The 27,580-nt window shown below is 44.7% G+C and overlaps 1 protein-coding gene across 1 annotated transcript; it reads right to left on the bottom strand.

Annotated features, from left to right (window-relative positions):
- Positions 1-2,078: 2,078 nt before the first annotated feature.
- On the bottom strand, positions 2,079-5,328 carry JUN (Jun proto-oncogene, AP-1 transcription factor subunit). Its single transcript, XM_063138314.1, has one exon. It carries the CDS (start codon positions 4,400-4,402, stop codon positions 3,458-3,460), a length of 945 nt encoding a protein of 314 aa, XP_062994384.1. The 5' UTR covers positions 4,403-5,328; the 3' UTR covers positions 2,079-3,457.
- Positions 5,329-27,580: the final 22,252 nt, after the last annotated feature.

Here is a 27,580-nt window from a genome sequence, read left to right as displayed (position 1 = left end):
CAACAATAACATTGCTTGTCCCCTGATCCCAAAGCCATTAGGGAAGTAGGTTTGATAGCAGTAGATTTTTTTTTGTACTTCTTTAAAAATAATTTATTCCCTTGTAATTTATGTTGTAGCTCAGTGAGGAAACTTTTTAAAGGAAATTTTGTTTTAGCAGAACACATGCCTTCACTCTGGTATTCTGTACCTTAGGCAGCACTGTCAGGCAGAGATCCAAGAGCTGAAGCATTTTATCACTGCATCTCTATCCACAGAAGAGTTACACCTGTTGAACCTCTGTGACACAGACATCCTACCCCTGCCCAAAAAGGTGGCAACTTTAGCATAGCCCCATTAATTTCTGTTCAGCAAGACTATATGCACACAACTCCTACTTCTGTTTTTCAGAAGGCAAAAGTGTTATTTACTCTCAGGTTATAACTTATGCCACTAGAATTACCTTTCAATGCAGTCTTCCCAAATCTGGTGCTCTCCAGATGTATTAAGAGCATGAGAGCCATGCTGGGTCAGACGAAGGTCCATCTAGTCCCACATTCTGTTCACCCAGTGGCCAACTAGCTGCCTACATGAAACCCTCAAGTAGGACATAACAAAAGCACCCTCCCACCCATGTTCCCCAGCAATTTGTGCACACAAGCTTACTACCTTGGATACTAGAGGTAGCACATAGCCATCAGGGCTAGTAGCCATTGATAGCCTTCTCCTCCAGGAATTTATCCAACCCCCTTTTAAAGCCATCCAAATTGGTGGCCATCACATCTTGCGGTAGCAACTTCCAAAACTATGCACTGTGTGAAGTAGTTCCTTTTCTCTTTCCTGAATCTCCCACCAATCAACTTCACAGTGACCTCAAGTTCTAGTATTATGATGCGCTACAACTCCCACAATCTATGCTGTTTGAAGGACTATGGGGGTTGTAGTCCAACACATCAGGAGGGCACCAGATTGGGGAAGGCAGTTTTATAGGACTTGCCCTCTTTCCAATGATGGTCTTGGTTTTTAAACACATATCATTTAATATAAATGAAAAATAAGACTTTTAAAAATACCAATTTTAAAATTATGAGGTCACAAGTTAGATGGATCAATGGGTTTTTTTTTAAAATTAGGAATATGTCAAGTTAGACAGCTGGTCCATCTAGCTCAGTATTGATACTGACTGGCAGCAGCTCTCCACAGGATTTTAGACGAGGTATGCCAGGCTTGAATGCTGGAGTTTCTGCATGGTAAATATGCACTCTACAAATGAGCTAAGGTCCTTCCACAAATTAGAGGTAAATGACATTTCTCAAAGCAAAACTTTTCTTAGAAATAAGTCCCATGGAATTGAGTAACCCTTGCCAACTAAACATACTAACACCACAAATGTATGTTTACTCAAGAGAAGCCCTGGTTAATTCAGTAGGATTTACACCTAAGAAACTGAGCATATAACTGGATCCAAGATTATAATTTTACACTTAATTGGAAATATGCCCTATTGAGACCAATGGGACTTTTTTTAAAAAAAGGTTAGAATCAGACTGTGATCCCATGCATACCTAGTTGAGTGTCCCATTAAACATACTGTATATTCTTAAGTATATTTACTTAGTTCACTGAGTTCTACAGAACTTATGCTGGTGAGCGTGGATAGGACTGCAGGATGAGCCTTACTTCCACAAAAACATGGGTCAAATCAGGCTACTATTTGTAGTCTCAAGCAAAACAAATGGCACATGAAGTCCAACCCTGTACATGTTTACTCATAAGTAAGTCCTGCTGAGTTTAACAAAGTTTAATCATAGGATTGCAGCTTTTGACACATAAGAATGAGACTTACTTCCAAGTGAATATTACCTATCAGTGGAACTGAAATATTTCCCCTCACTATTAGGCATGGATCTCTCAAATAGAAAAATAAAATTTGCTGTTACAATAGCAATCATGTTATTGTATTTTCTAAATGCCTGTGCATTTTAGTAGCCAAAGTTCAAAACACATCATCCCAGCTCCAGTTATATTGTCCCCTATCTCTTGTGAAATAAGTTTACAGTAAAACAAAACAAACCCAAAGGAAGGAAAAGGAATTCAAATCTGTTGAAAGAGTAGTAGAATGATTTTATTGGACAACAGGCATAGCCGTAAATACTCATGAACAGAGACCATCTTTTATGTAAGAGTTAACAAAAACATAAAGATGACAAATTCCCATTTGTTTTCCCTTTTTGAAACAACTTTTCCCTATCTTTAGAAGTTCATCAAGAATATTTGCTTAACGTGAAGCATCTAGATGTTCTAAAATGGCCAATTATTTCTGATAGAAGTTGCTGCACAGGGATGTGGATTGAAAATAATTCTATGTCAGTAGCTCCTTGTAAAGTCAACCATACAAGTCATGAGTTAGATTGACTGGAACAGGCAAAAGCTATGCTTTTTTGGCCACAGGGGGTCCTCTTTTATTCCAGTCCTAAGAGGGCACAGGAAAGTCTTAGGGTACCCTACAGACCGACTGCTTCATTAATAAGAGGAGTACCACAAGACTCTTTTTTAACATTGCTGTTACAACCCACTGTGGAAATTATAGAAGAATTTGGTTCACCCCCACCCCCACCGCACTGGTTTTAACATCTAACAAATTGATCCTGTAAATGCCTGACTTACAGAGGAATCCTATGCATGGCTACTCAGAGGTAAGCTCCATTGAGTTCATTGAGACTTACTCCAAGGTAGGTGTGTATACGATTGCAGCCTTAAAAGAAAATAGGTGATGTTTTATTGATGTTTTCTTAAATAAGATCAACCCTTTCTTCATTTCTTGTTCAGAACAAAACATTAAAAAAATTATATATTTTATTACAAATGGAAAAAAAAACCTCAAGGTTGCTAAAAAAATCTCTTATTTACAAACAATGCTGGGCAGAACCCAAATGAACATAAAAATAACTTACAAAGTCATGAAGTAGTTTTACTTGACATTAATCAGCTGTCACAAAATAAAAAAAATATGTACAGACACAACTTGACTCGAAGGCAGACAATATAGTTCAGCTTCTGTTGTTAGCCTCCCACAAACACCCTCCCCTCATTTTATTTTTAAGGGGTACTAAGAGAAAGCAATCTACAGTGTCTACTGCAGTTTAACCTTTAATACTGAATGATCATTGAATGTTAGGTCCATGCAGGTCTTGGTCAATGTTAAAAAAAGAAAAGAAGGTACAAGGCTTTTGTGCCTCATCTGAGCAGGAACAGCACTTTGGAGAGCTGTACTGTCAACTGATATGCCACCACCTCAGACCAGAAGGCACACCAGTCTCTCCACACATGCTTTTGGGAGGGGAAAGCACTCGCTGGAATCAATGCCTTTCAGCCTTTTCTTCTCGCCCCACCAACTGAGCTTTGCCACCTCCCAACCTCTTTCTATTTTTCCCTCCCGCTTAATTTCTCCCTGTCACAGAGTTACTTTCCAGTCTCTTCAAAAAGTTTGCAACTGCTGTGTGAGCATGAGCTGGCACCCACTGTTGACATGATTCATGACCTTCTGCTTCAGCTGTGCAACCTGCTCTCGCAGCATGTTGGCAGTGGATGCCAGCTCTGAGTTCTGGGCTTTCAAAGTTTTTACTTTTTCTTCCAACCGGGCAATCCGCTCCAACTTCCTTTTCCGGCACTTGGAGGCCGCAATTCGGTTTCTCATGCGCTTCCTCTCTGCCTTGATCCTCTCCTGGGATTCCATGTCAATAGGGGACAGGGGAGGAGTCTCCCCAGGCATTTCTGGGACAGTCTGAGGCTCCTCTTTCAGAGCTTGAAGGCGCGGATGCTGCACCGGCATCTGGGGGTTCAGGTGATGCTGCGGGGCATAGCCCAGGCCGTTTGCGTTGTAGCTAGGTGCTGTACCGAGTGCATTGGGGTTGAAATTGCTGAGGTTGGCATAGACGGGAGGCTCACTGTGCAAGTTGGCATTGAAGCCATTGTTTCCAGCCATAGAAGAGACAGGAGCCATGCCAGGGTTTGCAGGTTGGGCAGCAGAGGTAACACTTGGCATGGTGTTTTGATTGTGCAGCTCCGCCAGTGCCCTGACAAAGCCTTCAGCAAACCCTTCTTGCTCGTCGGTAACATTTTTGGGGCAGAGGAACTGGGTTGGTGTTGGTGTGGTGGTGATCAGTCCATTGCCAGATTGAATAATGAGCCTTTCTAGCTCAGGAGAGGCCAGTTTGAGAAGGCCCACATCTGGAGAGGTCAGGATATCAGCATTCTTGTTCCTCAAGTGGGGCTTGAGGTTACTGGAAGGGTCAGCCAGATTGAGCGTCATGTTCTGCTTTAGAACCTTGGGGTTATTATATCCATAAGTACCACTTTCTGGCTGGACGAAGGTAGCATTTATGGCATCATCGTAGAATGTAGGTTCCATCTTTGCAGTCATAGAATACAGTCCACAAGTTTGTTCTCCTACAGCCAAAAAACAAACCAAGGAAAGGAAGCTCACCCCCTTTAAAAATAAAAGTCTATGGAAGTCCACCCTCGACTGCAATTGCTCTTAAAACAAAAGCAAGCTCTTGCAGAATGGGGGGAACCCAGTAGCGATCAATTAAAGTCTTACTTTTTTGCAACAAGGCATTGGCTTGCCTGTCCCAGTTTTCTCCCCACACCTCTCTGGCCAAGAGTCGAAAGTAGACCAGCAGTGGCTTTCTCAGCTAAGGACACTCAGCGGGATCATCCGTTCCGAAGCCACAAAATTTAAAATCAAAACAAAGCTCCAAAGAGAAAGTTGTTTTTCAAGCGCGAAATCCCTCTCTCGGCCAAGGAAGCCAGGCGGGGGGACGTAGCTTGACACCTTCGGCCTGCGCCTCCCTTATCACCGCGAGGACGGCTCGCCCAGTCCGGCAACTTTTCAAGTCCTCTTCCTCTCTCTCTCTCTTTTTTCCTCCTTGCCCGCCCCCCTTCGTGGGAGTGTCCGGAGCGTCCGCGAGGGGTTCCAGGCACACTTGTTTTGAGCCCCGGCTGCTTTCCCCCCTTTTTCTTCTCCTTCTTTCCGGAACGGCTGTCAAGAGAGGTTCAGTCGCTCCCCCAGCAGAAAGAAAGTTGCCACAACTAGTCCGTCTCCCCCGACTTCTTGCGAGAGGGAGAGAGATCTCCACGCGTCACGGCCCCAGCGTCTTCGGGCGAGGAGGAGCTCCGAGGGATCCGAGGCAGGCACTTGTCGCTGCCCGGGCAAGTGCGCTCTTCCCGGTCCGGCAGCCGACCCCAGCGCTACTTGGGGCCGCTGCTTCTCCTCCTTCTCTTGGAGCAACCGTGTCTCGGCGGCAGGCAGTGAAGGACTCGGCGCCCCGCTCGCGGCTGGAACTGAAACCGGCGCGGCTGCTGCGGGTCCTTCTGGCGCCGCTTGCTTGCTTGCCGAGGAGCGCTATCGCTTTAAGCCGCCCGCAGTTCTCCCACCGCACAACTCAATCCCACTCTGAGCTCTTTTCCAGCGTGGAGCCCAACACTTATCAGCGAGCAGTAACCCACTAAAAATAGCCCATGATGTCACCCCGGGGCCTTCCCATTGGCTGCCGCCGCCTCTCAAGGGGAGGAGGGTGGCCGGCCCAGCCTGTTGCAAAGGCGCCCATCTCCATGGCCACCCCACCCCTAGAAGCTTCTCAGCCCCTTTTTCTTTCGCGGGGCATTGTGGGATGAGGTAATGCCTGGGTTCCGTGCAGGGCATTGTGGGCTGACGTATTGTTTTTGAATATCTGGTTACCCGCTTAAGAGCTCTGGCGGGGCGGGAGGGGGCCGGCCCGGGGAGAAGGGGGAGGCGGCTTGCGTGGGGCGATACCAAGCGATGGCTGGAGAAGGGGGGGAGGATACGCAGAGCTCCAGAGGGGCAACGTGTAGGCGTGGCGTGGAAATTATTCTTTCCCGCTCCCCCCCCGGTACAGAGGCATGAGTCCGTCTGATTTCGGTTAATTTGGCTAATCTGGATTTCAATGCCCTAAAGTAGCTTTCTGATAAATCCCCCCCCCTCCGCTCACCTCTCCCTTGCCCGGCAAGAGCGTCCTTCCTTAAGCTGGAATCATGGGTCGGTGCTGTATCATGGCACATGGATCCAGTGGAGGCGGGGGGAGGGCTATAATGGGCTGACGCTCACGTGATTTTGCTTCCTCCGCCTCCCCCCGCGCCCCAGTTGAGCCCGGGGGCTCCCCGGCGAAGAGCTTCCAGGCAGGGAAAAGGATCGGACTGGCGAGGTCAGGAGAAGAGGCCGGGTCAGCCCAAGGTTGGCTTGGAAGCCAGTCCCATTGGCCCCGAGGGAGTTTTCTTCCGAGTAAACATAGCAGCCTTCCCCAACCTGGTCTCCCCCTCCCCCCCCCACGTGTCGGGAGTCCCAACTTCCAGCATCCCCCAGATGTGTCGGGAGTCCCAACATCCTGGGAGTTGTTGTCCGACGCATCTGGAAGGCGCGGGGGGAGGGTGCGTAAGCGGAACCTCGAAGCGGCGTGGTCACCGAACGGAGTCCCGCGGAACACGCTCGGGGCCGGCTTTCGAGCGGCCCTTCCTAGGCGTGGGCTGGAAGTCAGCGGGCTTGGCGCTCTCTCGACAAGGGCTGGGCGAAAAGCCTGGCTTTCTTGCCCTCCCCTTGAGCAAACTCGCTGCCTCCCTCGGCGATGGATACTGAAGTGAAGCAGCGCTTGACAGAGATAGGGAGAGAGGAGCCGCTGTCCTTGGCACGCTGGGACTTCGTGGGGTCTGCTCCGCTTTTGGCTTTGATTTGGAGAATGAGGGTCGCCGTAATTTGCGGGGTAGTGTGTGTCTTGGGGGGGGGGGCTTATTCATTTATTTAATTTGAAATGCTTCGGTCGGAGGGAAGGGTTTGCCTTAGTACCTACTGGCACTCCGAGAGCGCTTAAAAAAACCCAACCCTCCCGGTGCTTTGCGGTTGTTGGCTCTCGCCCGCGCCTCCCTTCCGCCCCACATTCAAAACCCGTCACGTTTCGGCCCGCTCCCGCTTAGAACTCGTTAACACTTTGCGCGAACTCTGCGACATCCGCGGCGCTTGCCTTCTCCTTCGGGTAACGAGGCGGGCCAGGGCTGGGAAGCGAGTTTCAAATACGCCCGCCTGATCTGGGGAGCAGGAGGGTCAGGATCGCCGGCGCTGCCTTTGTATGGGCAAAGGGCGAGTTCAACTCGGCGCGCTGGGATCGCCACCGGCAGCAGTGCTGAGCCGCGGCGTTTAACCCTTCCTCTCCCAGAACCCGGAGCTGACATAATCTCAGACTCCGCCGCCCCAAGCGACGAGATTGCTCAAAACATTCTCCAGCGGCGACCCTAAACACCTCGCTAAGGAATGCGCTCCATTGATCTTAGTAGGGGCTTACCAGAGCAAACCGGCATACGACCGCTCTGTCAATCTATGGGTACATAAACTTGAGCGTAAACTCCGTGGAACAGGAGCGGGACTTATTTTCAGTTAGGTGCCTAGGCGTTTGCTGCATGGTGAAGATTTTGTTTACTTTATAGTTGATTTCGGGGTGGAGGGCGTAAGGCACATAGCACTTAAAAAAACCCACCCTGCAATCCTGAGAGGCGAAAATCTTGCCAGTTAAAAGATTTGCAACAGAAATACACAATTCTGAAACGGAGCCGACAGCTTGGTTCCATTCTCATTTGATGAAGCTATTAACGGAACACACACCGGGGCTGGGTTACTTGGATATATGTTTCAGCGTATTCAGTGGAATTCACTCCCATGTAAGCGTGCAGAGGATTGCCTAAACACACTTAGAGACGTGTGGCGGAAGTGCCCCACCCCTGGAAAAGAGGAGTTTGGTCATGGGGGGCGGGTGGGACATGTCGCCTCATGGCTGCTGGTACACTTGTGGAAAATGTGTTCCTAGATCCGGGCTGCTGAAATGCTTTCAGCCTGAGGACCATATTCAGTTTTAGAAACACTCTTTTGGGGTGTGGATTCTGGTGGTGGTGGTTGGGGGGGGGGGGTGAAAGCAAAATGGGGCAGGGCCAAAATTCCATCATATTGCAACTTAAAAGCTCTTACTGCCAGAAACTAAGCCTTGGGAGAGGCATTTCAACCTTTTAAAATAGGAGGAATCCCAAAAGCCCTGAAATGGGGCGTTCTGTAGGCAAGTTGAATCCAATGGATCCCCTGAAAGGTCTTAGGATCTAGCTTACTACCTATGTCAGTGTGGAAGCATTTTCCCCATTGAAACCTGGGGTGGGGAGGATTGGGGGGAACTATAGGGGTTCACCTATATTACCTATAATGACTATATTACACCAATTTTAAAATAACTTCACTGGCTGCCAATTAGTTTCTGGGCAAAGTACAAAGTGTTGGTCATTACCTTTAAAGCCCTGCATGGTTTGGGCCCAGGTTACCTGCGGGATCGCCTTCCCCCATACAATCCACCACACACACTCAGGCCCTCTGGGAAGAATTTGCTCCAGTCAACCAAAACTAGACTGACAACTGTTACCCAGAAAACCTTTTCTTCTGTCGCCCCCAGACTATGGAATGGCCTGGTAGGAGAGATTCATCAACTTAATACTCTCTGAGTTTAAGGCAGCTATTAAGACTAGTCTCTTCCAGCAGGCCTACCCAGATGAATTTTAAAATGTTCAATTATTATATTGTATTGGTTTTATGCATTTGATTTATATGGTATTTTTGTATTCTATGTTCCCCACCTCGATCCAGAGGGAGAGGCGGGTAAGAAATAGATATATTATTATTATTATTATTATTATTATTATTATTATTATTATCTGGGAAAAGCCCCCTCTCCCTTATTTGTATATAATGTGATTGTTTTCTTCACTTTTTGATCCAATTTAGAGAGCTGCTTTCCGCAGCTAAACAGCTCTTGCAGCCCTCCTGCCACCAAGACATTTGTATTTCAAGCAGGGCACATAGAACAAAAACCAAACATAGGGCATTAAAGAACCTGGCTAACTACTTGTACCTGCATGCAGTAGAAATGGTTGCTCTCTCCTCAGTCTAAATGAATGCTGCTGCCATCAATGAATTATCTATTGGCTTCGTTAGATTACAGAGGGTACCATCCATTACCCTCATTCACCTTTAATCTTTTCCCTTTTGTAAGCACTTGTGTAAGAAGGAGGCCTAGACTTCCTCTCTTTCACAAATGTGGCAATACGGGATTGAACATGATCAGAGCAGGTTATTCCAGTTCTTCTAGGGACAACATGTAGACCTTGAGTTATGACATACAGGAATACCTACCTTCAGACCACAATCACACTCCTTATAGATACTTATCTGGAGGCTATGTAGTCAATTAAGAAAACAGGGCTGGATCCAGACTTAGTCCTACTTAGAGAAAAACCCATTGACCCCGTTCAAATGATATGCTAAGCCACGGTGGTTCACCATTTTGAGCTAAACATTATGGCTTAGCGTGTCATGTGAACCATTCCTAACCATGGAGGCGACATAATCATGGTTTAAACATATGCACTAACCATTTGCTGCAAAAGGGTTAGCGGCCTAACCATGGCTTATCATATCATCTGAAAGTTAAGTCATGACTAAAAAGTCCTGTTTATTTCAATGGATCTAAATAGGACTAAGTTTGCGTAGAATCCAATGCTGCCCTTGTGGAATGTCAGTTTAGCACTTCTGCAGGGAAGCCCTGAAATGAGTGGAAACGCTCATTTCTGGAAGGGTACAGGTCAGCAGAGTTCACATAAGGGAGCTTCGCCAACCTGCCCTCTTCCAGAAACATGTGTTTCCACTCATTTTGGTGCTTGCCTCCAGAAGCACTAATTGTCATTCCGCAAGTGATAGAGGTTGCTTACAGACCAGAAGTGGCAGGGATGGCCTTGCCTGGACCTCTGCTAGCAGATGGGCAGCTTTGGCTTCTAGCCTTTGGATCCAACCCACTGGCTTTTTGATCCTATTCACAAATGTGGTATTACAGGATTGATTGGGGTCAGAGCAGGTCATTCCAGTTCTAGGGACACGATGTAGACCTTGAGCTATGGCATATTGGAACCTTCAGACCGTAATCACACTCCTACTGCAGCATCAGAGAGGAGACAAAAGTCATGCTGCTAAACAGTTGGTATCATTACAGTCTGTGTATTATCGTATTTCAGACATGTAGGGTTGTGCCAGCATAATTGCCTTTGCAATGGCTCTTAAGAAGTACAATTGTGAGTCCTACCCTTAAACTACCCTGCCACATGTCTTTGTCACCCACATTTCTTCCAAATTTGGCCATTGCATATCACCACTCTATATTGTGTGAAATAATGTTGACCCAGTGCCATACCCACAGAGCTCCATGATATGGTTAATGGCTCTAATGTACTCTTCCCCAACCTGGACCCCTCCAGATCTTCTGAACATCAGCCCCAGCCAGCATGACCAATGCTGGGAACTGTAGTCCAAAACATCTGGAGGGCACCAGGTTGGGGAAGGCTGCTCTAGTGCGACTCTAATAGTTGCAATGTTGCACTTCTGAAATACCCAGTAGTGTTGGATCTGGAAAGTACTGGAAACCTCAGCTATGCACTCAGCTGATCACCTGAGTTCCCTTTGATATCCTGCAAAACCGGCACCTTGGAAGTAAACCAAGGCATAAAAAATCAAGATCTTGTGGCCTGATGCCATGGGACTCAACATTTTTGAGAGCATCATGAAAACCTTAATTATTAATCAGCTATTACTTTAGGCCTGTTTTTGCTGATCTCCTAAAGTAAATATTCTTTTTATTGAAATGGAGCATTAACTCAGCCTTTTCCAGAAAGTATCCATTACCACGCCTGAGTAAACCTCTGAGTGGGCAGATCGGTGTACTTCCAAAGAGGGCAGGCACAGATACTTTGGATCAGTGACAATAGAGATATTGATTCGCAGGCTTCTACAACCAACCCTCACTGAAGCTGTTGAATTGTCTGAATCATTAAATGGCTGTAATGTTAACTGTTTTACTTCTATAGTCACACCTGGATGGGATAAACAGTCTTCAAGAATAGTTGTTTTTATGAGCGATAGTGACCGGCAGAGTTTGTTTTTGTTTTTTAGCCTGCTTAAGGATGTAAATAATGCTCATCATGTCAAAATAGGAAGACACCCCAAATGCCATAAGCTATCAGGGTGCACATTCCAGTGGTGGGCTGAAGGCATAGGGGGCAGGACCACAAATACCTGTATATTAGGGTATCACAGCTTAACATTCTCACTGCCAGTAACTAAGCTGTAGGAGAGGCATTCCATCCTTTTAGAACGTGTGTGTTGTATTGTGCAGAACTCTGTAGGGTTGGACAGGGATTTGGCCCCTGGGTCTGAGTTTGCCCACCCCTTCAATAAGGTCAACAAGGGGGGGGGATTGGTGTAGAGTTGACATCTTGCAAACCAAAGAGAAGCGGATTGGAGTGATAGTGCTAGGCAACTGTCAGACTTTGCTGGCTGACCAACACTGACTCTCAAGGAATGGCCATAAATCTCCTGCCGATACCCGGCAATAAACCCGTCCAGGCCAGAGGAGACGGGAGGGTGAGATGAGACAAAGCAGGGCTTGGGAGTTTACCAGTTCTTCGAAGCCAATTCACTGAGGCAGAGAAGGGTCCTGTTCCAGTCCAGGGTCCAAAATCCAAAGAAGTCACGGTGTCCAGGTGGGGCCAGGTTCAAAGTCTAGGAAGAGGCGAAGGAGCGCCGGCAGGTTGATCTGACGTTGCACTTCAGTGCCGGCCTGTGGAATTCCAGCAGCTTTATCGCCAGCATCCTGGAGCAGCTTCTATTAATTAGTCTCCAGGCAAGCTTTTTCCTTTAGACAGGCCGACACTCGTCTCTGTTGCTCTTTTACATTAAGCCTCCTTCGCTTTGCAGGGGTCAATGGAACTTGGTCCTCTGGTTCAGACAGAGGGACTGTGGCAGGACATTGGTCATTATCCGGCAGTGAGGGCTCTGGAGTTATTCCTGCGCTAGGATCCTCACCTGGATCTGCCATCTGTCCTTCCTCTTCATCCTTGGAAGAATCCAAGGGAGGCATGCCAGCAACTGTCCCAAGACGTGGCCATTGGATGCAGGCCCAGGACTTGGTGCATCCTAGTTCTGAAACTGGGAAAGATAATGCTCTACCATTGTCATACATTCCTCACCCCCAAGTCATTTCGCCATATATCATTTGTATTCTGCAAAGAAAAATAATGCACTGGCAACATTATGTCTCCTCATGTCAGTTCCATAAACTACATCAGCCAGTGTGAAGATAAAATAATATGCATGTCAGAGCTTTGCTTTCTGTTTTGGTTGCAGTAGTTGCCACTACTGAAAAAAGAAAGCACTGATTGGTTTAAAAAATAGCTTGTCGCTTCAGCAAAAGGACTGGAAATGTAATATATATATATATATATATATATATATATATATATATATATATATTAAAAAGTATCTTTCACTTAAAGTATAACAACTTTTAAGCACCAGGCCTTTGCTTCCACCTGTGCTTTGGCTATTCCTTAACACAGCCCTTTTTAAAGAAAAGGTGTATCAGATACCTGAACATAATGCCACCTTTGCTACAGGTTGGCTGAGCTGCTGGGACTTCAAGGGATGTTTACTTCTAAGTGTGCAGGAGAAAGGATGTCATAGGATGTCAGCAAAGAGTGCAACTGTTCTTGAGTGAACAGATGGTACCTTGGGCAGTCAGGGTAAGGAGCAACTGTGTGCTATTGTTGGGAGACGGACTGCAAAGACATGGATCCAAATGGTGAATGGGGTGGAGGGAAAGAAATACATGGGAAAGCCAGGTTCAATCAAAATATTGATTCAAAATGACTAGGCAAAGTTTGGATGTTCCTAATCTCTGATAATTGTTTAGTATCATCACAATGCCTAAGGCTTTCCAAATGACAAAATGACATCCCTACATCTCCTGTCTAAGGATTTCACAAGGTAGGTAGGTAGATCCACTTGGGAAATGATCCAAAAATGCACGGTCAACTACCTTTTGGCCAACAGTGGCAGGAAACAAATCAACAAAAAGGGCTATGGGTCAAATAAGAGACACGGTGGCATATGGCAAGGTCGTCCTCAGCATTTCACAGATTAGGCTACTTATTTATAAATGGAAACACATTGCAAATATGGTAGGGTCAAACTGCTTAGTTTGAAAGAGAATTTACATGCTACTTCAGCCAGAAAGCACTGGTTAAAGGGTTATATCTAACGTACTGTAAGTCCTACTTACAGGTTACAGGTTAGTTATGACTAAATTAATGAATGGGACTTCATTTAGTTGTAACTTACATGTCCTGCTCATTTCAATGGGTCTAAGTTGGATTTACATTGGATTCTACCCAAAATATATATTTTATTTGGAGTGGTCTGAACTGAATGTTGCATAAACCTTAGGCATTTTAACCCATGAAGAACAAAGATAATATGGCGACTGCTTACTGCGGACTGGCACTCAACTTGTTTAAATGCCACACAGAGATAGACACTGGAGGAAAGAAAAGGGTGCCCACTGCTTCATTATAAGGCCATCTATGGTAAGACTGGTGGCCTTCGTACTCAGACCATGATTTCATTTCCACTGCATGTTTCTTTCGTAATGAAAAATGATTGCATCAGTTATTGTTCTACTTCTCATGGTTGAACGTTTTAGGATTATCTGGTTTACTAATACATCTAGTTCCCTTGGCTAAAGATCCTTTCAGTTTTAAATTAGTTAACCAGTGGCCCAGAAAGACTCTAGAATGCTTAAAAAAAACACCAACCAGAACCTGGCATCCTATCCAAGTTGACATCTCCTACTGTTGCAGCAGCTGTCAGAGCGGCAGGGTTCTTGACAACCAGGAAGGAAGAAGAGTCTGTAGCCAAAAACAGAGAAGGAAGTAAATCTCTGTGAGATCAGAGGATACATTGTAGTTTGCAGCTTGAGGATATCCTAATGTAATTCTCACCACGAACCTTTTGACTTCAGTGAATATAGGAAGTTGCCTTATACATTGGTGCAGCTAGTATTGTCTACCTTGTCTGGCAGTGGTTCTCCAGTTTCAAGCAGAGGACTTCTGCCATCCTACCCAGAAATACCAGGAATTAAACCACGGGACTTCTGTTCTCTTGTTTGTAGTGGTAACCACTGCTCTGATCTCCTTAGAGAGGGAGAATTGGAAAGAAATGATTTTAAATAAATAGAAATAAGCATATGTTCTACCACTGAGCTACAGGTTCAAATCTAGTTTAAAGCTATTTTAAAAGCCATTGTTTAGTGATGTTTGAAATGTAGTAGGTCCTCACTAGGGTGAGTTTATCGGTCTACTTGCAATTGGTCACCTCTTCATGAAACCTATAATCACATACTGCACTGGTTGATGGCTGAGATCAACAGAGTTGATTACACCTTCCCTGCCTTAAGCTCCTACAAGGGCACATGAAGGTGTTTACATTCTCAGGGTGTATATTTTAGATAACATGGATTATAGATACCCCCTTAAAACCATTAAGCACCTTGTTCTACACTCAATTCCAAAAGTATGATGAAAGGGTGGGATTTTCTTTACCCTTTAAGTGTATGGTTATAGGTAAAGTGTGGATTTTAATATGCAATCATGTATAAATCCAGGCTGTTGTAATGATTCCAGATTAATTTATCAATGGTTGTGTATTTTGGGGTGCAGCACTGCTGGCTGCCCAAACTGTAAAGATTGGAGTTGCTAAGGGCACAATCCTTTATTTTTTTAGACAGAGAAAAAGTCCTACAACTTCTTCCCCAGCTTCGCTGGAGTGATTGAATTGAGTGAGGTTTTAAAAAACATTTAACTTAAAGCTTCTTCCCTGACATATAAACCAACTCAGTATTCACCTAGCTTTATGGTGGAGCTCAATAGCCCGGTTCACATGTAACACTAACCCATGGTTTCTTTAAATCATGATTTGTTGCCCTACCCAGGTTTTGTTGGGCAGATGATTGAACAAACTATGGTTCATTTTCTCAGTACCTGGGTTGTTTGTTTCCTTCCTCCTTCACCTGCTCCTTCCCTGTGTCGCAACCACCTTTGTGGCACTGCAGTACTGGCATGTAAAGATACTGGGTTGTTGGTCTTTTTTTACCACTCTTGCCCACTGTCTCTGTAGTCTGGTGAAACAACCCATGGATTCTGGGTTCATATGTAAGAATAACTCACAGTTCACAACCCAACAACAAATCATGGATTCTCTTTAAGGGTGGTTAGCAACCCATAGTTAACCCATAGTTCCAGGTTCACACATAATGATGACCCACAATTCAATAAACCATGGTCATTATGTGTGAACCAGGTCAAAATCACAAGAAATAAGGGGCTGCCATCCCAAGTGGTGCACCATGTCCTTGTTCTTCCCAGTAACATAACATCAATTTACCTCTTCTTGATATAATTGCACTGTGTTTTCCCCACTCCAACTGTACACTACTAGCTAGTAAACACAGGGAAATGCACAGTGTAATGAGTTAAAAATACATAATGGGGTGGGGGCAGGAAAACCTGACATTGAACTGCTCTCTTTGGAAGCAAACTTTATAACATTTAGTTCTGTCCTTGTATTATATGAACAATTGTTCTCCCTCACATTCCTGATATACTTCAAATATTGGGAATGTTGTTAATCTTCTTTCGCTGAATTAAATATTCCACGCTCCTTCAATCTAATGAAGCTCATTTTAAGCACCATGATTTGGAGAAAACAGTCTGAAAAAGTGAATTTTGTGCAATATTTGACGATCTGCATATCTTTTGCAAGGTGCTACTCTTTGTAGGTTCTTTAATTCACTTTTAGACTGGACTAAACTAGCTAAGCCACAGAGAAGAGTAAATACGTCTGTGGGAAAATAGATAATAACAGGGCTCATCTTTGTTCCATTTCGAGACTCCTTCAGTCGATGTTTTTGTTTTTGCCCTTCTGTATGTCTTACATTAAATACAAGAGGGGGGATTTTTTGGCCAGAAAATCAGGCAGGGTGTGGATGTTTACGATTTATTGCCAGGTGTTTTGTGTAGGCATCTAGGTCAAAGAAAGGCATGGCATCTGTTCAGTGGTGTAGTTAATAACACAGTAGCTTCATACTGAGCAGGGGATGCTGCGTTGTACCAAGTCAGACTATTTATTCGTCTAGCCAAATACTGCCTACTCTGACAGGCAGCCGAGCATCTTTCCCCTCATCTGCTAGGTTTTTACCTGGAGGTGTCAAGTATTGAACCTGGCACCTTCTGTGTGCAAAGTCTGTGCTCTCTTCCACTGTGCTACAGTCCCTCTCCTAAGAGACTCTGCTAAGCTGAAATGGGTGGTTTTCATGAACATCTTACCCTCACTATGAAAAGCTCACTTCCTTTTCGGACCTTTTCCAAGAGATATCAGAGGAGGTGAATATTAAGCGTCATCTCACGTACCTGCTTCCCTCGAATTATCCCCGTAGCGCTAAGCTTTCGTCATTGTCGTTATTGTTGCTACCGGGCAGCAGCGATCCTTTGCATACCAGGAAGTGAGTTTAAGGGGGGAAATGTAAAAAAAAATCATTAAAAAACAACAGATGACCCAATCCAATTCAAATTTGGTATACTTAAAGCTCTCTCTAATATCTATTACTGTGCCAATTTTGGCATCTTTCTCTTTAAAGCTTATGCAGATGTAAGCATTTCTTTAAAATCCTGCTCCTGCGCCCCAGCGGTGGCTCGGAAGATATGCTCAGAAAGTAGTGGCTAAATATGGTGAGTCTTTTGGCTTTATAGCACAATTAATGCAGGATGCATGGGAGTACTTCACAATCAAAGCAGATTATAAGGTGGAAAACTTCTGAGTCCTTTGCACGCAATTCACAGTGAGTGCACGGTATAACGCTGTTGTGATAAAGCTCATAGTCTCACACACATCGAGGCTGCCACCAACACACATTGAGGCAACACTTCCTCCTATAGATAACTTTCAGGTGACAGCCCTTGAAAGTGAACTGAATTCCTGTTCCAATTAGCTTCTGTTTTGGTGCCATTCCCCACCCCCTGCCCTTTTCACCTATGAACTGTGAAGTCATGAAGCCACCAGTGGAGGCTGGTGGCTCTGATATCAGTAGGGTAGTGAACCCGCTCCTGGTTTCAGGAAGAGTCAATCAGAACCCCGATATCTCCTTTAGAGCTTTGACTGGCACTGACTGAAACCTGGGCTGTTTCTACACCAGCCCCAAAATCTGGGCTGGTCATGGCTGAGTCCCTGTGCAGGGACAAGCGGGAGCAAGTGGACTCCTGGGGGCAAGCGGGGATGAGCATGGGTTTTCCCAGGGATAAATAATCCTTGGGAAAACCCAATTCTTCCTGCAGTCTCGGGATCGTCTTGAGACCACGGGACATGTGGGCACCCATCCTGGCTTCTTCCCTCCTCCCCGCAAGTAGTGGGGGTCAGAGGGAAGGAGCCGGGCCAGGAGGAATTGGGGGGAGCGGGGGGGTTGTTTAATCTGTTCTTTCACTGGAGCACAAGTGTGCTCCAGCACTTATTTTAAAAAAATGGCAGGTGTGATGCCTGGCCCTTTGGACACGGGACGATGATTCTGGAAGCAGATAAGTCCGGGATCATCTCACCTGCATCCCTCTAAACCCTTATAGTGTAGAAAGGGCCCTGGAGTGGATTCACTGTACCACTGATATTGGAGCCACCAGCCCCCACTGGAAGCCAGCTCAATTTGATTATGTGAGAATTTTATGTTAGGAAAACAAAGCTAATTCAGAAGGAAGGCAAGAAGTCAAAGCAGCATCCAAATGGAACTGCTCACAGTGAACAGGTGTGGAACATGATTTTGGGGGAGGAGGTGTCATGGAGTACATTTAAAGTCTTTGAAAGTTCCCCTTTTGTGCTGAACCTGGGGCAGTTTTCTGTGTTCCCAGCACTTGGATAAACCCACTTCCAAACATGTCACTGCGTATACAACTGTAACTAACTCTTTACTGCTCCTGTATCCCTTTTACTGAGTGCAGAAAATGCATTTATTTAAAATACTTGTATTCTGCTTTTCTTAAAATTAATTCAAAACACCCATCTTCTTGTTCATAGGGAAAGTCTGGTTGTCATTTTAAAATGTATTTTTAAGTGTTTCCATGTTGTTTTAGTTGAATTGCGTTGACTGTTGTGATTCATAACAAAAAGCCTAGTCTCCAACTTTCCTATGCAGTTTTCTTCTGTCCCCTGTAGTACAGGCAAACATACATGCCTGGGGGTTCAGAGGCTGCTGGGCCTGCTTTTGTGCCCCTGTCAGATGCTATGGGGAGCATCAGTGCCAATAGGACATGAATAGTTTCAAGAGCCCTATTCTTTGGCTAGAGGGTGTTGTGACCATTCTGAATATTCACAAAACTGGTTTCCAGTCAAACCAGTTATGCAGGTTTCAGTAGTGCTTCAAGCTGGACCATGGAAAATGTGAAATTGGCCACCAGAATTATGACAGATGCTGTATTTGGGAGTATTTATTGCAGATATCTATCTATCTATCTATCTATCTATCCATTCTGTTTAGTCAATTTCACAATAAGGTGGAGGAACTTCACTCTGTTCTACACTCCCACCCCTTCCTTTTAAAGTTAAAATTACATGAAAGAGTAATAGGCACATATTATGCATTCATATTTGTGAACCGCCCAGAGAGCTTTGGCTATTGGGCGGTATAAAAATGTAATAAATAAATAAATAAATAAATAAATCATAATTACTTTTAAAAAACGGGGGGGGGGGGAGAGAACAAGGTAAAGTTCCTTCCCCTTTATTGTGAAATTGACTAAGCAGAACTTACTGGTTAGCCAACCCAGTCAATTTCACCACTAGATTGACTTCCTTTAGTAAAACCAAATAGTTTCCTTCCCCTGTAGCAATGGTTCTCTGTCTGCTGCACCCTCAGTTATATTTATAGGAACATAGGAAGCTGCCTTATACTGAGTCAGACCATTGGTCCATCTAGCCCAGTACTGTTGACACTGACTGGCAGAGGCTCTCCAGGGTTTCAGGCAGGATTCTTTCCACGCCCTACCTGGAGAAGCTGGGGATTGAACCAGGGACCTTCTGCATGGAAAGCATGCATTCAATCACACTGAGCAATTAGCAGCCCACCAATGCAACCAAAGCAGGAAGGAGAACTCTTCCATTCCTTCATAGAAATAGCAGCAGTACAAATCTGAGGATCATCCAGCTTTCCACCCTCCAATTGCTGAGTCGTCACGCATGTTGCCCCTCTCATTCTCATCATCTTCATCTTCATCGCCATCATCATTAGCAGCAGCAGCAGCAGCATTTCTCACTGCCCCCTACCCTGCCCTTTCATTGTTTCTTCAGCACCTTGGCTAAGAGCGACAGCCTTTCATAAATCTGTCAGTGGGTCAGCCAAACAAAAGTCCTTCTCAAGACTTCAGTGCTGTGTCAACAAATCAGGAGTGTTTCACCTTTCAGTGATAGGGTACAACAGACTGAAGGTAAAACAAAAATAAAAAACCACCCCTCCCTCCAAAGGTGGAGGGCGTAGGCGTAAGCGTAAGCGTGCCAGGATTAACAGCATTCTGTTCTCAGCAGCAGCGATTGCAACAGGATTGCAACAGCCCAGCCTAGCTGAGCCAGGGCACGTAGAGCGAATGTGCACCTCTGCATCTAACTTTGTGAGAAGGCAGGAGGCAAGGATTCAATCTCACAGTGCCTTCTTCCTGGGTTCCGATAACAACCTGGCCTTATTTCACCCAAATAATCCCTTCCCGTTGTCCCCTTTCAGCTGTGTGGCATGGCACGAAATTGAGACTGAGGGCAATCCTCGTCGTTATTATCAAGAGCAACACTAAGTGTGCTTTTTGTTTTTCTTCTTTGGCATATCGTGCCTCTGCCAAGCATGATAAAACTCAACATTGCCCAGAATATAAATGTTAGATTTTAAAATGCCTCACTTCCAATTTCTATTTCACATTATGTTTTCTATCCTGTATGCCACCTTCAGAGGTTTTTACCCTTAAAGGGGTGGGTGAGTTAAACATAAATAAATAAATAAATGGATTAATAGCGAGCACACCAGAGTTACTCCAAGGTGCTTTAAACAGCTTGTTCCTATGTCTGTTTGTTTTATACTTTGAATGGCTTTAATTTTTGTGAACCACCCAGGGAGCTTTGGCTATTGGGTGGTATAAAGATGCAATAAATAAATAAAAGCAAGCCCCACTGTGTTTGGGCTTACTCCCAAGTAAGTGTATTGGATTGCAATCACATTGTTGTGTGTAAAAATATGCTATGAGACAAGATTGCTGTAGTTTATAGGTGGATCATCATCATCATCATCATCATCTCCCTCTGGATTGGGGTGGAAACCAACAAAACTCAATTTTTTTGGCATTTCTGGTAAAACTAAGTGGTTTGCCTCCCTTTTCTGAAAGTTACTTGGTACGTTCTGTTTTAGCCCCAGTCTGTCAATTACTTATTTATTTTATTTATTACACTTATATACCACCCCCATAGCCAGAGCTCTCTGGGCAGTTTACAGAAATTCTAAAATTGAGATAAAAACAAGTATGCAAAATTTAAAACTCTAAAACACAGAAAGCATTAAAAACCGTTAAAAAACTAAACATGTGGGTGATTAAGATGTGCTGCCATATGCCTGGGCAAAGAGGAAAGTCAAGACAGCTTTTCCTAGCCGATTCCAGGATTCTGGCAGAAGGACCAAACACCTTTCTCATAAAGTTCTTGGTACGTTCTGCCTGAGGAGAGAAATAAAGAGAGGAGTTTATGGGTGAGTTTGAGGAGGGTGAGAAAGATGTTTATGGACAAGGGGGAAAGAACTGTAGGGCTGTCCAGGTAATAAGAGTAATAATATCCAAAGTGAGGTTTCAGGAACTGTGTTCCCCCTTGGAGTTGAAGATTCCCTCCTTTTGTTCTCCACCCCGACCCCTTAGTAGCCTCCCTTCTATCTCCCGAGGACAACTGAGGATTTCTAAAGGCTTGAATACAGAAGGCCAAACGGTAAATGCCTCTCTTACATGGTAGTCATTGCAGGGATGCTGCTATTAGAACAGGAATATGTGATCTTGTATTTAGTTGGGATTTTCCCCACCCGTTCACTGCATGTATAATCATTACGCTCTGCTCTTACTTTCGTCTTTTCCTCTTCCCCTATGCACTGCTTCTTTGGTACTATCTAGATTGGATTTCTTATGTCACTTAAGGACCAAAGTACGTGTAACACAGTACATGTCACTGGAAGATAACATATTTCTCTTCCCTGCCCCCCCAACTCTCTAAATAGCTGTTGCAGGGGTGGAGATTAGGACTGGGACTATGGCTTGTGAGCAAGTGTTGTTGTTAACCTACTCCTTCTACAATGTGTTCTCCACAAACCCTCTCCCCTCAGCTGCTATTTGGCTTGGGAAGGAAGCTGGGAAGGGAATTTTTCTCAGAGAAAAAGGGTTTAAACTCCTCCCTCCAGTGTTCAGCAGCAGTCTAGGGCCATAGCTAGATGGGCGATATCCCAGGGTGATCCCAGGATTGTCCCTGTGTGTCCACATGATACACAGGGGATCCCGGGAGCAGGGAGGAATGATCCCTCCCTTTTCCCGGGATCTCGCCCTACCCTTTAAGCGCACTTTCCCCGTGGTCTTGGGATGATCCTATTTCTGTTTTGTTTTTGTTTCTGCTATTTACGATGGCTTAATTTACATAGAGAAAAGAGAGATCCAGTAACTGTAATAGAACAAGGGCTCCTACTTTCTTAAAACAGGAGATCTTGCACATTCAACACAGTCATTCAGGAGGGAAAGTGTTCTCCTTCTCTACATTTCCAAGCAACAGATGAATGTCTGTTTGGTATGCAGTTGTTAATGCCACAGGATCCCTGGCCGCCACAAAAAGCCCCCAGTGTGGAAGCACCCCAAATATCACAACCTTAGACCTACCATCTTCTCTGCCTGATGAACCATAACAGTTTTCTCTTTTCTTTTCTTTTTAATAGAGAGTGGGGGCGTGTTACCCTGTTGCTCTAACTGTCTTTCAGTGGTTTTTGATACTATTGACCATGGTATCCTCCTGGCCCAATTTTGTGAGATGGACATTGGAGACCCTGTTCTTCTGTGGTTCTGGTCCTGTCTTCAGAGTCAGTCTCAGGGGGTAGTTTAGGGGGAGTGCTCCTCTGCCCCCTGGTGTTTAGGCTGTGGGGAGCTGCAGGGCACTGTTCCATCCACAATGCGATTTAACATCTATATGAAGCCATTGGGAATGGTCACGAGGAGATTCAGAGTGAGGAGGTGCCCTCTGATGACACCCAGCGTTATTTCTTTGTAACATCTGACTAAGGGGAAGCTGTGCAAACCTTGGAGGACCGGTGGCTGGATGCAGTGGTTGGCTGGATGAGGCCCAATAAACTGATTCTAAATAATAGCAAGACAGAGGCTCTGTGTGTGAGTGGCTCCCATGTTGGGGAAATGAGACAGTTGTTTGCTCTGGATGTGATTATACTCCCGTCCAGAGTCTGAAGTGGAGACTTAAGGCCAAAACAAGCATTACTTTAAAGATGGTAGTTAGGAGCAATGTCTTTCTTCTTTTTTTCTTTTTCCCCCCTTTTCCATTTCTACTGTAGAGTATGCACAGGGCCCAATATGGAAAAGAACTCTAGTGTGGGTTTATGGGGGCTTTAACCATTTCTCTCTCAGCTATGGGTCCGATCCAGACCAGACCTCCTGTGCCTACAGTTTCTATTGCAAAATAATTGTTGTTGTTTATTCATTCAGTCGTTTCCAACTCTTCGTGACTTCATGGACCAGCCCACGCCAGAGCTTTCTGTCGGCTGTCACCACCCCTAGCTCCCCCAAGGTGAAGTCTGATACCTCCAGAATATCATCCATCCATCTTGCCCTTGGTCGGCCCCTCTTCCTCTGTGATGACCTTAAAGTGGTCATTCTGTAACAAAGGATTTTCAAATACCAATTGCTGAATACCAATTGCTGAAGGAAAAACCATTAAGAAATTCAGCTCTATTTCATACTATATGTTAATCCATCACTGTTGCGGATGACTGTGTTATCTCCCAACAATGTCTTGCAGTTAGCAACTTTTAAGGGAATTATCACTGTCTGTACCTTTTTGCATTTCAATTTCCTCTGACAACTGTTTACATCTTCCCCTCCCCTTTTGTTGTTTATTCCTTCAGTGGCTTCTGACTCTTTGTGACTTCATGGACCAGCCGACGCCAGAGCTTTCTGTCGGCTGTCACCACCCCTAGCTCCCCCAAGGTGAAGTCTGTCACCTCCAGAATATCATCCATCCATCTTGCCCTTGGTCGGCCCCTCTTCCTTTTGCCTTCCACTTTCCCTAGCATCAGCATCTTCTCCAGGGTGTCCTGTCTTCTCATTATGTGGCCAAAGTACTTCAGTTTTGCCATTAATACCATTCCCTCAAGTGAGCAGTCTGTCTTTGTTTCCTGGAGTATGGACTGGTTTGATCTTCTTGCAGTCCAAGGCACTCTCAGAATTTTCCTCCAACACCACAGTTCAAAAGCATCTATCTTCCTTCGCTCAGCTTTCCTTGTGGTCCAGCTCTCGCAGCCATAGGTTACTACAGGGAATACCATTGCTTTAACTATGCGGACCTTTGTTGTCAGTGTGGTGTCTCTGCTCTTAACTATTTTACCAAGATTTGTCATTGCTCTCCCTCCAAGAAGTAAACGTCTTCTGATTTCCTGGCTGCAGTCAGCATCTGCAGTAATCTTTGCACCCAGAAATACAACGTCTGTCACTGCCTCCACATTTTCTCCCTCTATTTGCCAGTTATCAATCAAGCTGGTTGCCATAATCTTGGTTTTTTGAGGTTTAACTGCAACCTTAAATAATAAATGGACACAAATCTCGACATAAAGAACAGCAGTGTTCAGAAACAAGTGGGGGGACATTCTTAACCTCCAAGGACACTCTGTGAATGACCTTAAAGTGGTCATTCTGTAACAAAGGATTTTCAAATACCAATTGCTGAATACTAATTGCTGAAGGAAAAACCATTAAGAAATTCAGCTCTATTTCATACTATATGTTAATCCGTCACTGTTGCGGATGACTGTGTTATCTCCCAACAATGTCTTGCAGTTAGCAACTTTTAAGGGAATTATCACTGTCTGTACCTTTTTGCATTTCAATTTCCTCTGACAACTGTTTACATCTTCCCCTCCCCTTTTGTTGTTTATTCCTTCAGTCGCTTCTGACTCTTTGTGACTTCATGGACCAGCCGACGCCAGAGCTTTCTGTCGGCTGTCACCACCCCTAGCTCCCCCAAGGTGAAGTCTGTCACCTCCAGAATATCATCCATCCATCTTGCCCTTGGTCGGCCCCTCTTCCTTTTGCCTTCCACTTTCCCTAGCATCAGCATCTTCTCCAGGGTGTCCTGTCTTCTCATTATGTGGCCAAAGTACTTCAGTTTTGCCATTAATACCATTCCCTCAAGTGAGCAGTCTGTCTTTGTTTCCTGGAGTATGGACTGGTTTGATCTTCTTGCAGTCCAAGGCACTCTCAGAATTTTCCTCCAACACCACAGTTCAAAAGCATCTATCTTCCTTCGCTCAGCTTTCCTTGTGGTCCAGCTCTCGCAGCCATAGGTTACTACAGGGAATACCATTGCTTTAACTATGCGGACCTTTGTTGTCAGTGTGGTGTCTCTGCTCTTAACTATTTTACCAAGATTTGTCATTGCTCTCCCTCCAAGAAGTAAACGTCTTCTGATTTCCTGGCTGCAGTCAGCATCTGCAGTAATCTTTGCACCCAGAAATACAACGTCTGTCACTGCCTCCACATTTTCTCCCTCTATTTGCCAGTTATCAATCAAGCTGGTTGCCATAATCTTGGTTTTTTGAGGTTTAACTGCAACCTTAAATAATAAATGGACACAAATCTCGACATAAAGAACAGCAGTGTTCAGAAACAAGTGGGGGGACATTCTTAACCTCCAAGGACACTCTGTGAATGACCTTAAAGTGGTCATTCTGTAACAAAGGATTTTCAAATACCAATTGCTGAATACTAATTGCTGAAGGAAAAACCATTAAGAAATTCAGCTCTATTTCATACTATATGTTAATCCGTCACTGTTGCGGATGACTGTGTTATCTCCCAACAATGTCTTGCAGTTAGCAACTTTTAAGGGAATTATCACTGTCTGTACCTTTTTGCATTTCAATTTCCTCTGACAACTGTTTACATCTTCCCCTCCCCTTTTGTTGTTTATTCGTTCAGTCGCTTCTGACTCTTCGTGACTTCATGGACCAGCCGACGCCAGAGCTTTCTGTCAGCCGTTGCCACCCCTAGCTCCCCCAAGGTGAAGTCTGTCACCTCCAGAATATCATCCATCCATCTTGCCCTTGGTCGGCCCCTCTTCCTTTTGCCTTCCACTTTCCCTAGCATCAGCATCTTCTCCAGGGTGTCCTGTCTTCTCATTATGTGGCCAAAGTACTTCAGTTTTGCCTTTAATACCATTCCCTCAAGTGAGCAGTCTGTCTTTGTTTCCTGGAGTATGGACTGGTTTGATCTTCTTGCAGTCCAAGGCACTCTCAGAATTTCCCTCCAACACCACAGTTCAAAAGCTTCTATCTTCCTTCGCTCAGTTTTCCTTGTGGTCCAGCTCTCGCAGCCATAGGTTACTACGGGGAATACCATTGCTTTAACTATGCGGACCTTTGTTGTCAGTGTGGTGTCTCTGCTCTTAACTATTTTATCAAGATTTGTCATTGCTCTCCTCCCAAGAAATAAATGTCTTCTGATTTCCTGGCTGCAGTCAGCGTCTGCAGTAATCTTTGCGCCCAGAAATACAACGTCTGTCACTGCCTCCACGTTTTCTCCCTCTATTTGCCAGTTATCAATCAAGCTGGTTGCCATAATCTTGGTTTTTTTGAGGTTTAACTGCAACCCAGCTTTTGCACTTTCTTCTTTCACCTTTGTCATAAGGCTCCTCAGCTCCTCCTCGCTTTCAGCCATCAAAGTGGTGTCATCTGCATATCTGAGATTGTTAATGTTTCTTCCTGAGATTTTAACTCCAGCCTTGGATTCGTCAAGCCCAGCACGTCACATGATGTGTTCTGCATACAAGTTGAATAGGTAAGGTGAGAGTATACAACCCTGCCGTACTCCTTTCCCAATCTTAAACCAGTCCGTTGTTCCATGGTCTGTTCTTACCGTTGCTACTTGTTCGTTATACAGATTCTTCAGGAGGCAGACAAGATGACTTGTTATCCCCATACCACCAAGAACTTGCCACAGTTTGTTATGATCCACACAGTCAAAGGCTTTAGAATAGTCAATAAAACAGAAATAGATGTTTTTCTGGAACTCCCTGGCTTTCTCCATTATCCAGCGGATATTGGCAATTTGGTCTCTAGTTCCTCTGCCTTTTCTAAACCCAGCTTGTACATCTGGCAATTCTCGCTCCATGAATTGCTGGAGTCTACCTTGCAGGATCTTGAGCATTACCTTACTGGCATGTGAAATAAGTGCCACTGTCCGATAGTTTGAACATTCTTTAGTGTTTCCCTTTTTTGGTACGGGATATAAGTTGATTTTTTCCAGTCTGATGGCCATTCTTGTGTTTTCCAAATTTGCTGGCATATGGCATGCATCACCTTGACAGCATCATCTTGCAATATTTTAAACAGTTCAGCTGGGATACTGTCATCTCCTGCTGCCTTGTTATTAGCAATGCTTCTTAAGGCCCATTCAACCTCACTCTTCAGGATGTCTGGCTCTAACTCACTGACCACAACGTCTGAGCTATCCCCAATATTATTATCCTTCCTATACAGTTCTTCCGTATATTCTTGCCACCTTTTCTTGATCTCTTCTGTTTCTGTTAGGTCCTTGCCATCTTTGTTTTTGATCATACCCATTTTTGCCTGGAATTTACCTCCAATGTTTCTAATTTTCTGGAAGAGGTCTCTTGTCCTTCCTATTCTATTGTCTCCTTCCACTTCCGTGCATTGCTTGTTTAAAAATAATTCCTTATCTCTTCTGGCTAACCTCTGGAATTTTGCATTTAATTGGGCATATCTCCCCCTATCACTGTTGCCTTTTGCTTTCCTTCTTTCTTGGGCTACTTCCAGTGTCTCAGCAGACAGCCATCTTGCCTTCTTGGTTTTCTTTTTCTTTGGGACGTTTTTTGTTGCCACCTCTTGGACAATGTTGCGAACTTCTGTCCATAGTTCTTCCGGGACCCTATCTACTAAATCTAGTCCCTTAAATCTATTCTTCACTTCCACTGCATATTCATTAGGAATATTAGTGAGCTCATATCTAACTGATCTGTGGGTCTTCCCTATTCTCTTTAGTTTGATTCTAAATTGTGCAATAAGAAGTTCGTGATCTGAACTACAGTTAGCTCCAGGTCTTGTTTTCACTGTCTGTATAGATGTCTGCCACCTTTGGCTGCAAAGGATGTAGTCAATCTGATTTCGGTGTCAGCCATCTGGTGAGGTCCATGTATAAAGCCGACTTTTAGGTTGTTGGAAGAGAGTGTTTGTTACGCACAGTGAGTTGTCCTAGCAAAATTCTATCAGCCTATGTCCCGCTTCATTTTGTTCTCCTAGACCATGCTTACCTGCAATTCCAGATGTCATTTGACTACCCACCT

This window comes from Elgaria multicarinata, chromosome 1, assembly GCF_023053635.1.
Source record: "Elgaria multicarinata webbii isolate HBS135686 ecotype San Diego chromosome 1, rElgMul1.1.pri, whole genome shotgun sequence".
Classification (NCBI taxonomy): Eukaryota; Metazoa; Chordata; class Lepidosauria; order Squamata; family Anguidae; genus Elgaria; species Elgaria multicarinata.
This window is presented reverse-complemented; position numbering and strand designations above follow the sequence as displayed.